At 36.6% G+C, this 13,911-nt stretch overlaps 1 protein-coding gene across 4 annotated transcripts in view; it reads right to left on the reverse strand.

The window, feature by feature from the left end:
- Nucleotides 1-13,911, reverse strand: part of phkb (phosphorylase kinase, beta) — a 291,164-nt gene that overhangs the window by 188,679 nt on the left and 88,574 nt on the right. For all 4 annotated transcript variants that reach the window (XM_059992920.1, XM_059992921.1, XM_059992919.1 and 1 more), the window contains 4 exons: nt 12,985-13,100; nt 10,268-10,331; nt 6,988-7,083; nt 4,428-4,625 (listed from right to left, as the gene is read on the reverse strand). In XM_059992920.1, coding sequence (XP_059848903.1) covers nt 4,428-4,625; nt 6,988-7,083; nt 10,268-10,331; nt 12,985-13,100 — 474 coding nt within the window. The remainder of the gene's footprint in view (nt 1-4,427; nt 4,626-6,987; nt 7,084-10,267; nt 10,332-12,984; nt 13,101-13,911) is intronic.

Raw genomic sequence — 13,911 nt, forward strand, 5'->3', positions numbered from 1 at the left:
GTTAAATGACAATAAACTTGACTTGGTCAAATGCTACTCTGATGTCAAGAACAATGAATTTCACCTCACCTCTAGAATTCAGCTCTTTGGTTGTTAGAGAGATTATTAAAGAATACATTATGACTGTGATGAGATCTCCCATTAGATTCACTAGGCAGTAGTTAGCTGGATAGGATAATGCCTTTTTATATATGAACACACCAAGGCGACTTTCCAAACATTTGAGTGAATTGTTGTAATTGCATTGCAGTGAGTTGGCTAGAGATGTAGAGTAGTTAGTTCTGGACTATAAGGCTTCAGCAGTGCAACTGGGAAATGATTTAGTCACAAGGACATATTCTATCCAGTCCTCTCAGGTATTTCTTGATATCATATGGAGTGAACTTAATTGGTTGAAGTCTGACTCCTGCAACAGCTAGGATCTCGGAAGGTAGGCAAGATGGATCATGAACTCAGCACTTTTGGATACACAGGGTTATAAATGCTTTAGCCTCCTCTTTAGTAACAATGTGGAAGGCCTTGACATCGTGGATAACAGGATATTTTGGAATTCCTCTTCCCGTACACATGCAGTTGTCCACTTATAAGTAGATGCGGCAGATACGCAGAACTTTGATCTGATCCATTAATTGTGTGATCACTCAGCAAGTCCAACTGCTTGTACTTATTGTTCAAATTCAACTAGCCCTATATCATTGCTTTGCCAATTAGCACTTTAATTTTGAAGGTAGCTTCCTTATTCACATTTGACTTGAAGCCAGGAGATGTCATGGGGTCTACAATTGATGCTGAAAACATTCCGGTCACATTTATCCATCTGTGCTTTACTGTACCACCAATTTTGGCGGGTCTACCTTAACATTGGAATGAAACATACACAGTGATTACTCTTAAGGTGTGATGATAATACTATGTAAGTAGTCACTAAGGGATCACTATCCACACTAATATACCAAATAAAATTATTTCTGGTACAACATAGCTGAAGTTACTTAGAGGCATAAGGATAGGTCACATCAGAAGTGACAACTGAAATTGCAGTCTGGCAAAAAGTGAACTAGAAATACTGATCAGCCTACCTTCCCAATGTATTTCAGTAGCCACTCTCACCCAAAGTTTGTAATAAATGTGAAGTTAACCAACTTTGCTTCTGTTCTCAACTTGCATTGTTTATATAGAATTAATGGCACCAGCAGTGAATGTATGCCAAGCCACTATATTTAAAGGTATCCTTTCTTTTCTCTGATTTAGCCAAATTTTAACTTAAAGTAAATTGCCCCAGGAGAGACCTTCTAGTCTAATTTATGCTGGGGTATAATATTGTTAAAATATAAATAAATCAATCCCAGGAACATAAGAATAATTGGACTGTTTTTTTCATTTTGCTGGTTTTCTGATAATATTGATAGTGCAGTGGCTAATTAATTGTTGCAATCAATTATAACCACTTCATCAAGAAGAAATATCATTGCAGTTGTTACGAAATCCCGTAACTGGATCATTTACCAGCAAAGATAGAGAGGTCCGTTGAAGTCTGATGGTACTATTTTTAAAAGTATTTATTGATAAAGGGCACAAAAATAAGATTAATGCAAACATACAGATAATATACGTCGTCAATACTAAATCTAAGCGCGGGTATAATAATAACCAATAAGAAATAGCTCTATCGTTGTCTAGGGGTTAACGTATTGTCCGATGGAAAGATAACAGTCACTATCAGTTCGTTCAAGCTGCAGCATGGCTGGGTTTAAAAGTGATGCGGTTTAAACTTGCCCCAGGTCTTTTAAGATGCCGATCCGTTGAGTCAGGGGAGCGGGCTTCCCCGTTGTTAGCTAAAAGCTGTTTTCCCGTGGTTCCAGCCACCAATTCCAGCCACGGAATCGAACACACGTGGCTTCGTTCAGATGACTTCCTGCTGTTATGTGGTCGCTTAACGTTTCTTCTGGTGCTTCTAAATAGGTTGTTCCCCAGACCCTGTTTTATACTTCCTCACGGGTTCTCCGATGTCAATCAGGTTGGGATGATGCAATCCCTCAACCAGCCCACTCTGGGCATCCCCTGAGGGGCTTCAATGAATAGTACAGTACTCTATACACAACTTGGTCTTCCGGAGACAATAGCCATGTCCCGTAGCTTTACATCGCCAGGGAAACGAGGCATTTTGCAGGTCCCATTCCCATTTCCTGGGCCCCTTGACCCAACCCACTGGTGATCTTGTGATTCTCACAAAGGAGGGGGCTACGGATGTAACACAGTGAAAAAAAAATCCAGAATTGCAAATATAGTCACCAGTTCCTCAATTATACTATACTTACCAAGTGGCATATCTCAAGTCACCTCTATACAGTATTTTATAGTGTAATTTTCTGAAAAAGAATTTCTTAATATCCTTGCTGCAAGTTTGCTAGAGTTGTTGGCTAGGGATTTAAAGTAATATGCAAGGGGTTGGGAACCGGAGTGACAGAGCAGACTAGGCAGTTGGTATACAAGTCAATGCAATGTGTATTGAAACTGTGAGGAGGGACAGGCAGATGACAGGGCAAAACTGCAGTCAGTGGAACAAGTTCAAGTATAATATGGGGGCAAAACCAAAAATGATGAAGGAAATAGGACTGGAGGTGTTATATTTGAATGCACACAATTTATAAAGTAAGGTAGATGATCTTGTAGTGCAGCTAGAGATTGGCAGGTACTGTGAGCATCACTGAGTTGTAGCTGAAAGTAGATCACAGTTGGGAGCTTAACATTCAATATTGCATTGAAAGGACAGGCAGGTAGGCAGGGGTCAAGGGGATTTTGTTGGCAGGAAATGAAATCAATTCCTTAGAAAGAGGTGAAATAGGATCAGAAGATGTAGAATCCTTGCAAGCTGAGTTAAAAAACTGCAAAGGTAAAAAGACCCTGAGCTATAGACAGGCCTCTGAACAGTAGCTAGCATGTGGGATACTAATTAAATGTGAGATAGAAAAGGCATGTAAAAAGGGTAGTGTTATGATAATCGTGGGGGATTTCAATCTGCAAGTAGACTGGGAAAATCAGGTTGGTGCTGGATCCCAAGAGAGGGAACTTATAGAATGCTTAAGAGTTGGCTTTTTAAAGCATCTGATTGAGCACGCTAGGGAAAGGCAATTATAGAGTGGGTGCTGTGTAATGAACCAGATTTGATTAGGGAGCTTACGGTAAAGGAACTTTCCCTGTAGCTTGAGAGAGAAGCTAAAGTCAGATGTATTAGTATTACAATAGAGTGAAGGACATTACAGAGGCATGAGAGAGCAGTTGGACAAAGATGATTGGAACGGAACATTATCAGGGATGATAGCAGAACAGAAATGGCTGGAGTTTCTGGGGGCAGTTTAGAAGGCACAGGATAGATACATTGCAAAAATGAAGAAATATTCTAAATGGAGGTTTACACATCATGGATGATATAGGAAGTGTTACTCCTGCAGCCCCCTCCTTTGTGAGAATCGCAAGATCACTATTGAGTTGGGTCAGGAGACCCAGGAAATGAGAGAGAGAGACGTGCGGAATGTCTCGCTCCCCTGACGATATAAAGCTACGGGACATGGCCATTGTCTCTTGAAGACGAACTTGTGGATTGAAAATACTGTGCTACGTGGAAGCCCTCAGGCAAAGTGAGCTGGTTGAGGGAGGGATTGCATCACCCCCAACCTGATTGACATCTGCGACCCTGTGAGTCAGGATAAAAGAGGGTCTGTGGGAACAGCCCCTCAGACGCACCAGAAGAAACTCTAGTGATCCTGTAATAGCAGAAGCCATTGGAAGGAGGCCACATGCGTTTGGTTCCGTTTGCCTGGAACGGGGAAACCAACTCCGCACGACTCAAAGGATTGGCATCATAAAAGACCTGGGCAAGTTTAACCCGTCTCTCTCTTAAACCCAAAACGCTGCAGCTTGAACGAACTAACAGTGACTTTTATATTTCCATCGGACAATACATTATCCCCTAGACAACGATAGAGCTATTTCTTATTGATTATTATTATACCCGCGCTTTTAGATTTAGTATTGACGACGTATATTATCTGTATGTTTGCATTAATCTTACTTTTGTGCCCCTTTTTCAATAAATACTTTTAAAAATAGTACCATCAGACTTCAACGGACCTCTCTATCTTTGCTGGTAAGTGACCCAGTTACGGGGTTACGTAACAGAAGTCAAAGACAGCATAAATAGAAAAGAGAGAGCATATAATGCAGCAAAAATCAGTGGGAAGTTAGAGGACTGGGAAGCTTTTAAAAACCAACAGAAGGCTACAAAAAAACCATATGGAGAAAAAAACTGAAATACAAAGGTAAGCTATCCAATAATATCAAAGGGGATACAAAAACTTTTTTCAGATACATAAAGAGTAAAAGAGAGGCAAGAGCGGATTTACGAAAATTTAAATCTGCCCAAGCACCTTGATTTCGGCTGGTTTGTAATAACGTCGTGAATGGTCCTCCAATCCAGTTCTGTATCCATCTCTTGAGAAGCGTTTCAATCCATATCTTCCTTTCAGTTTGCGAATAACTTTCTCAAGAGTTTGATCAAACAAGGCATCATCGTCCACTGCAAATGCAGGGTAAGTTATACATGGCAGCAGGGCAGCATCAGTATTCTGAAAAAAATATTAGAGAATGCAGTTAATGTTCTTGCTGTGATTAACAACAAAATGTTTTCATTGATTTAACCTCCTCATTGTTTATTAAATGATATTTAATACTTTATTCAATATATATTCACAGAAAAGTGGCTGTATAAAATTACAGAATATTTATATAGGTATAGAAACTGGGCCAAACAACTTAATCCTATAGAAATCAACAATAAATTGGGAAAGATGTGTACTTATACTATATTAGTCCTTAAACTGCATTTTGCCTTGGGGGGGTTACGTGCGGATTAAGCTCAGCAGAAGACTATGCTCTACCACTAGCACCAAGTCACAATATCCAAGTTGCAATCCTTATGCTTAGAAATCCAATGTTCCAGCGCAGTATTGAGAAAATACTACACTGTCAGAAGTTCCTTCGGTTGGATGAGATGATAAACCAAGGATAAATAAGTTAATAAATCTGCCAGCCTCTCACCAATACAGGCAGTATCTCTCACATCTGGGTAAGATTTATATCTGGATCAACATTAAAACAGAAAATCAGGACACCATACTTCCCTGCTTATGGTAGCTTGCTATGAACCGCTTGCAATGAACCAGAATCAGGTTTAATAACACTAGCAGATGTTGTGAAATGTGTTACTTTGTAGGAGCAGTAATTTCCCACAATATCACAGTGACTTCAATGGCAGTAAGGTGTTTGAAGGGTCACACAGAAACAAAGAAAGATGTTGTATGAATGAAGTCTGTTGTTTCTATTTATTGTTCCTCTATTAAGAAACAAAGATGGTCAGCAGTTCGCGTTAAAAGGGCTAAATAACAAGGAACTGAAGCTGTCTTTATAAAATGAATAAAACAAACTATAGTTTTTGAACCATGTTTCTGTGGGTCCAGCCTCTACAAACAATAAATGCAATTTACAAATAGTAGAACATAATATATGAATGAAGATAATTATATTGAAATATTCACATTTATAACCCCAATAACTAAGATTTTTGATAATTCTCATCAGTCTCAAAATAATATAACTCAAGCATTTTAGGTCTTTGAATTGGTCTAATTCAAGTCTTCACTGCAAGATGGCATTTTAAGGTACTAGTATTTTATTCACATTGAAGCACTCATTTGAATATTCTCAGAGATTTTAGGGTACCTATATATAATTAAAATTCTTGTTGGCAAGCTCTATATAAAGACACTTTGTTGAACTATGCAAATAAGGATTAGCAAATGTTTGCAAAATTTACACAAAAAGCACAAAAAAGTTTGGTGTTGGGCTTAACATGGTTTTGCTCATGTAGCATTAGACTAAGTAATAGAGCCCATATGTCTAAAGATAAACTTGCTCGATTCTATTCTCATATTAACCCTCAATGTGACAGATGTCATTTAGATGTGGCCTCATTGACCCACATGTTTTGGTCATGTCCCACTTTACATGACTATTGGAAGGACATATTTGCTATTATTTCCTCAATATGGAATATTGATTTACAACCTCATTTTATTACTGCAATTTTTGGTATACCAAATGAGGATGGTAACCGGTTTTCCCCTTCAATTAGACGAATGATCGCCTTTGCAACATTAATGGCCAGAAGGTCTATATTACAAAATTGGAAAGAAGTAAACCCTCCTACCACGTTTCAGTGGTTCTCTCAAACTATTTCTTGTCTGAGCTTAGAAAAAATTAGAAGTACCATTTTCGATTCATCAATTAAATTTGAAGAAACTTGGGGAACGTTCATTCGACACTTTCATATGAATTAAATTTGATCTCTTCCAGACCTTTTCTCTTTTTATTCTTGTTCTGGTATGGAGTTCCGGAGTTTTTGACACTATCATATATATATAAACTGTTATTATTGCCCATGTTAGTTTAGTTTAAGTTTTTTTTTCCAATATATTTTTTTTCTTGCATTTTAAAATTTTTTTTTCTTTTGATGATTATTCTTGTTTTTTTCATGTATAATTAATATAGGTTACATTGATTAATGTACAATTTTTTTGCTGGTATTTTAATAAGATATTGTTATTCTATTACTAATTTAAGTCTAATGTACCCATAACCTATTCAATTTCACAATGTTTTTTTTCTATATATGAAATTCAATAAAGAGATTGAAAAAGAAAGAAAGACTAAGTAAATTCTTCAAAGGATCTATTATTATGCCAAAATGCTAATTCTAGTTGAACACTGTTGATCCTCAGGTACTAGCAGTGACCAATATATGTTTAAATATAAAAATTAGAAGGTAATTTCTAGCCCCCCAAACCAATGCATGATTTTAAACAGTGAGGTGAATTATACAGAACAGTTAATTCTTTTCATGAAATGCTTATCACCTTCAGAAATACTTACATGGGATCTAGATTCTCGTGGAAGGAGTGAACAAAGCGTTTGTCTGTTTCGATTGTGTGCATCAAAATCAACAAAAATAACAGACCAAGAGCAACCCTAAATAAGGTCAAAAGGATATATATTTTATGATTATTAAATACATGGATAGACCATATGTACACAATATGTACAAACTAGTAATTATCTCTCACAATTATTTTGAAAATAATGATAATTGCAGTAACTTGCATTTATATATTATATTAAACATAAGAAAGCATTTCTACTGATTTCACAACACTGATTTACAATCAAAACATTAACACTCGGGTTCAAAATGAGAATTTTACATCAAATAATTGCTTAGGTGTTTCTTTAACCGAAGCTTTATAAGATAATGATGCAGGAGCAAGAACAATCTTTAAATAATTGGGGAAATAATTTTCTAATGCATTTAAAAGAGCATAGCTGATCTCTGGTATTAACCACAATAGTTTTGAGAAGTGATTTGTAATCCTATCCTCTTCAGTATCGAAGGCATGACTTAATAGATATCGCTTAGAACTAAATTTTGTTAGGCTGCTAGATGAAATAAACTCAAAATGTACTGGTTTATCAAAGTAACAGAATAACATTGCACAAGTTTGACATTACAAACTTCAAATTAGGATTGATATATTGCAGAGAAAAGGTTAAAAATTGATCTATGCTGCAAAACAGCATATTAGTGATCTGGACTGTAGATATTTAAGAAATGAATGTTGAAATAGGAAAATATAACAGTTGCAAGTATGACTAAAGATAATCTTAAATTAAAGAATTTAGTATTTGATGGAACTTGTGGGTCCAATGCTTTCAGTACCATACAGCCATTACCAATGGCCAGAAGTGAGTATTAAAAAGCTGTACATAAGAATTACATTCTTAACCTATGAAACTCAAAGGATATTTTTGTAAATCAAGATATATTTATTATTTTCCACTCATCATGAATTAAAGAAATCCAAGAGATTCTACAGTGCTGCAAACAGCTTGAATTTTCTTTGTACTCATATAACCATTTAACAATTACAGCATGGAAACAGGCCATCTCGGCCCTTCTAGTCCGTGCTGACGCTTGCACTCACCTAGTCCCATTGGCCTGCACTCAGCCCAGAACCCTCCATTCCTTTCCTATCCATATATCTATCCAATTTTACTTTAAATGACAATACCGAACCTCCCTCTACCACTTCTACTGGAAGCTCATTCCACACAGCTACCACTCCCTGAGTAAAGAAATTCCCCCTCGTGTTACTCCTGAATGTTTATTTCAATATGCCCCTTCCCTTCACCCCACTGAAGGTATTTATGTCTCTAGACCTGTTACAGCCTTCTTCAGCCAGTACTCCTCCCACCCCACTTTAGGTATTTGTTTAAAACATCACTTTTTGACAGGATTCTAGACTGCTCGCTTCTTCCTTGGATAGTATTAACTTTTTATTTTCCCTTTCTACCCACTACAAGCATTTTGGCATCTGATCCATGTAAAAACTACTTAATAGGTCCCAAATAAATACAAAATTCCATTGAATGGTTCACTGTTATTTTATACTTTTTTCAGTTAAATTGCTCAGAAAGAGGTCTCTTCTATTTAAACATTTTTTTAATTATAAAAATCGACTTTTATCTGAATTAATGTTCCTTCTTTGTTGGTTCATTTCAACTACACTCAGGCCAAATATTTCAAGTTTTACCTCTGCTTTCTGTTGAGTTAGACAGATCCACAAGCATTCAATCCCAGAAGATCGAACACTGATTTAGAAGGTCTCTTTATTGCTCAAGCAACACAAAATGCCGGAGGAACTCAGCAGGACAGCATTTTGTTCCTCCGGCATTTTGTGTGTGTTGCTTAGACTTCCAACATCTGCAGATTTTCTCTTCTTTATTGCTCAAAATGTATTTAGGTAAAGTAAATAGAGGAGATTGAATACAACAGTTTTTCAAAATGAGTTCAGTAATTGTGATGCACACCTGAAATAACTTTCAGAAATACTGAAAAAATAGTGCAACACAAGAGGTACAGTGCCCTTTGGAATCTTCTGACGCTGCCCTGAACTAGATACGAAACTAATTTGAGAAGTCAGCTATGTGATACATTTTTCCCTTCATAAGCTGAAAAATTCTGTATTTATGCAAATCTCTATTGAGATAATCAAAGTACAATTTCAAATCCATTTACACCAAAATGTTTATGGAAGGTCATCCTTGAGGATCTATAGTTAGTAACTCAACAAAATGAGCATCTATTAAATATTATGTAGAGTTTAATTTAGAAATAGATTTGCTAAGTAATAAATACAATTTTAATAAAGTGTCTCAAGTTGATATTTTACGCATACACATTGGTATTTGCATTGGATTAATGTTAATACAATAATAAGTCTCTTTAATAATAATAAACCATTAAAAGAAGCTTCTGTTGTTTCGTGTATTAAGTGAAATTTTGGTGACATTGATAATGGTCCCATGTTTTCACACCACTTAAGTTAACCAAAAATTATAACTCCTGTTATATTTCATCTCAGTGGTTCTGAAATCTCTAAAAATATATGCATGAGGATGTCTATTGTTCATGTTTTCAACAACTGTGCAACTGTGGCACAAATTCTTCACTCAGTTCTGGTTTGAGGTTTCAAGTAGAAATTGTCATCCTTGCTCACTTTACAAAAGTAATATAAATTTAGAACATACTTCTAAATTTCATTAGAATCAGGTTAAACAAATATAACATCTAACACTATTCCACCATAAATATTTCTATTATTTTATTAACATTTTATTACATTATCATTCAAAAATATTTTACACACAAGTTAAATTGCCTTTGCAACTAGCAAAATTAATTAGATTTACAAACATAGTCAGATAATTATTTAACCATCAAAGGATGAATACAATTCCCTTATGTGTTGAAACAAAATCTAATTTGTATTTTGTATCTTCCTGCAAATCATTTGTAGATTAGATTTCTTCACCAAGGATCATGAAAAACAATGAAAATGCAATTGCTAACTTCAGTAAATTAAGTTTCCTTGCTGGGTGATGCTTATTAATTAGCTCTTCACTTAAATTATAAATAGCATCCTGCATAAACATTAGATGGTAGAAAATAATATACTATTGTGACCTTGCATGATTTCTTATTTTGCATTTGTAAATGGATTACTAACAGTTACAAATTAAGATTAAAATTGAAAACTGACATATCTAATTAATTAAGATATTAAAATTGAAAACTGACATATCTAATTAAGAATACCTGATTTCCAAAGAGATTAAATCCACTGATTGCTTCCAAAGCAGCTTTGGCCATACCAACAGAACTATTGAAATAAAAAACACATGCTTGAAATCTCAAAGTCAATACAAGTACAAAATCAATATAATACAAACATTTTAGAAATGAATGACACTCGGTAGGCTTTTCTGCTGACGTGGCAAATACAGAGGCATTACACATTGCTGAATGGTTGTGGCAAGGGGAAGAGTGCAGAAAAATTCAGAAAAATGCTAACAAATCCCAGCATGATAAATTAATGCATGTTAAGCAGTGGTTCCCAAAGAGGCCAATAAAGATAAAAGTGGTTGTTCGGGGGGGGGCGGTTTGCGTGCTTGGTAGCAAGCTGAGAGATTACAAGCTTTATGCAAGAAATGAATTTACATATTATAAGCATTTGATCCTCATAACTGATTATAATGATCAAGTAATCACCTCATTTTTTGCTAGCCCACTGTTCTCTTAAACTTCGCTTGAAACTCATTGTAGGTGTGGAAAAGCAATGTACGATTTCTGTACTTGCCATATCAGAAATATACCAGCTGCGTAGCCTCCAACCTGATGGCATAAACATTGACTCTCTAACTTTCATTAATGCCCCTCCTCCCCTTCTTACCCCATCCCTGATAATATTTAGTTCCCCCCCCCCTTTATTTTTCTCTCTTTCTGCCCACCACTCTGCCTGTTCTCCATCTCCCTCTGGTGCTCCCCTCCCTCTTTCTTTCTCCCCAGGCCTCCCGTCCCATGATCCTTTCCCTTCTCCAGCTCTGTATCCCTTTTGTCAATCACCTTTCTGGCTCTCAGCTTCACTCCACCTCCTCATTTTGCATTTCCCCTCCCCCTTCTACTTTCAAATCTCTTACTATCTTTCCTTTCAGTTAGTCCTGACGAAGGATCTCGGCCTGAAACATCATCAGTGCTTCTCCCTATAGATGCTGCCCGGCCTGCTGCATTCCACCAGCATTTTGTGTGTGTTGTTTGAATTTCCAGCATCTGCAGATTTCCTCGTGTATGAGGAGTGTTTGATGGTTCTGGCTCTGTATTCACTGGAGTTTAGAAGAATGAGGGGGGGGGGGATCTCATTGAAACCTACTGAATATTGAATATTGAACTGCCTGTAGAGTGGATGTGGGGAGGATGTTTGCTATAGTAGGGGAGTCTAGGACCTGAAGGTACAGCATCAAAATAGAGGGATGTCCATTTAGTACAGAGATACGGAGGCATTTCTTTAGCCAGAGGGTAGTGAACCAGTGGAATTCAATGGAAGTCATTGGGGATCATTTAAGAGGAAGCAGATATTTTCTGGATTAGTCAGAGTACCAAAGTTATGGGGAGAATGGGGTTGAAGGGGATAGTAAATCAGCCATGATGGGATGGTGGAACAGACTCAATGAGTTGACTGACCAACTTCTGCTTCTATGTCTTGTGGTCTTACAGTCTATTATATGGAGTATCGTGCAGATGGCTAAATTGCCTCACCTTTCCCCCCCACATCCTGCATTTTTTCTTTTAACCTTGCTTGCCTGTCCAATTTATTTTGAAAGTCAAGATCAATACATTGCAGTTCCTGAACATCGTTGTCCAAGTGGTTGTGTAACACGCGTCATATGTGCAATAAGTAATTACATTTTCACCTTACATTGCATGCTGTTTTCTCCGCAGAATTTGTTAGTAATGCTACATTATAATTCATTGTATTAGGATGTGGGTGATAAAAGAACTCCAATCGTGTTCTTGGGTGAGGAGTTTCATTATTCGGAGCTAGTAGTAAAGAAGAAATGGCAACATACTTTCAAGTCAGATGGGAGGCAAATTGAAAGGGAAACATGATGATGGTTTTCTCATGTACCTGCTTTCTCTATCCTTCTGGATGGGTTTAAAAGGTGCTGACAGAGTAGTTCCAGTTGCCAACAATGTACTGTGTAGGTGATACATGTTGAGCTTCAGTGCGCAGGTGGTGGAAGAAATTAACACCTTTCATGGGGATTCTGCATGATGTTATAGCTGTCCTCACAAACACATATGGACAATATTCCATCGTACTAATTTGTACCCTATAGAAAGTGGAAAAGATTTGGGAAGTCCATCTTATGAACAGAATTTGTATGTCCAGTACAGTTGAGACTCTAGTGAAGAGTAATCATACAGGGTGTTTTTGTTTTAAAATTTAATGGTGCCACCATTACTAAGGGCAGGTAATCAGAATCTACTTTCATGGATATGGCTTTTGACCAGCACTTCCATAGCATGGACTGTGTCATTTTCTGAGAAGTTATGAGAAGTGAACATTTGGTGCATTTTCATTTCTGACCTCAGGTAGGGAAGTTCATTGATGAAGAAGTTGAAGACAACTTAGTCAATGGCACTGTCCTAAAGAAACTCCACAGCAATATCCTGGTGCTGAAATGACTGATTTCTGAACTCATACCTATCTCTAGGTATCTGCATCGATGCCTACAGACTTAGGTTTTACCAGGGCTCCCTAATATTCTTAAAACCACAGAATGAAATCAAGATTTTTACAATAGAAACAAAACTGGAGTTACCAATGAAAACAAAATTACATACTTAATGCTGCTTATAAAATTGTAATTGTTCATTATAGTAGATTGAGTAATTTACTATTTTAGTTTTGCATTTGGTCAACATATTAGTTATTAAAAATTACTGTGCAATAGCAATCAAGTGCAAAGCCCTACCTTGAGTGTAGTTCAGTGCTCCCATTATTGTACTTGCTTCCTCTTTCCCACATACCATAATCTGGTCTACGGTAACTTCTTTCCACACAGAAAACAAGATTTTGAATGAAAGATACCTATTTAAAAAAAAACACAACTGAGCATATGCTGACAGCATTCAATAATTATTTTAGATCTGACTACACCACAATGCTTCTTGGCCCCCTTAAATATTTAAGAGAAGTCCTTCCTAACTCACTTGCCTATTTTGCTTAATCAAGCAAAGTTGAATATCATGATACCATAACTTGGATTATTTTTTCCTTCATTTTGTACTTGATACTGGCACTTTTATGCAAAGTCTTTCCATAAATTGTTTACAAATATTTTTATTTTGTCTCCAGTTTCCATTCAAACACCCACAAAGGAAAATTGAAATTTAAGAGCTAAATCATTCTGCACTTGCCTATATACATCACAACAAAAAAAATCTGCAATTGCAAACAGTGTAGAGCATCTTAATTTGTCAGACAGTTAATACATCTCCCAAACCTGCAACTTCTACCACCCAGAAGAAGAGAAGCAGGTTCATAAAAACACCAGGATTCCAAACCAGGATTCAGCAGTAGTGAGTTTACATACTAGAATAACCAATCCAGTATTACAAACTTTACTGGTTCTAGGCAACATCTCATCACCATCTTTCCAATAGCAATTTACGAATGAATAGTAAACGCTAGCTCCACCATGATGCCTATATTGCATAAAAAAATTTTAAAAATCTGAATTCAAATGTCACTTATAGTGGTCAAATACTGAGCTAGCTTTTCAGTCAGACGTTAATATTGAAGCACATGATTCAGTAAGCACCATACCGTATGTGGTTGTGTTTCATAATCCCTCAGCCACGCATTTATCCTCCTCCTCATTCTCTTCCTATTCTTACTG

This window comes from Hypanus sabinus, chromosome 17 (assembly GCF_030144855.1).
Source record: "Hypanus sabinus isolate sHypSab1 chromosome 17, sHypSab1.hap1, whole genome shotgun sequence".
NCBI lineage: Eukaryota > Metazoa > Chordata > Chondrichthyes > Myliobatiformes > Dasyatidae > Hypanus > Hypanus sabinus.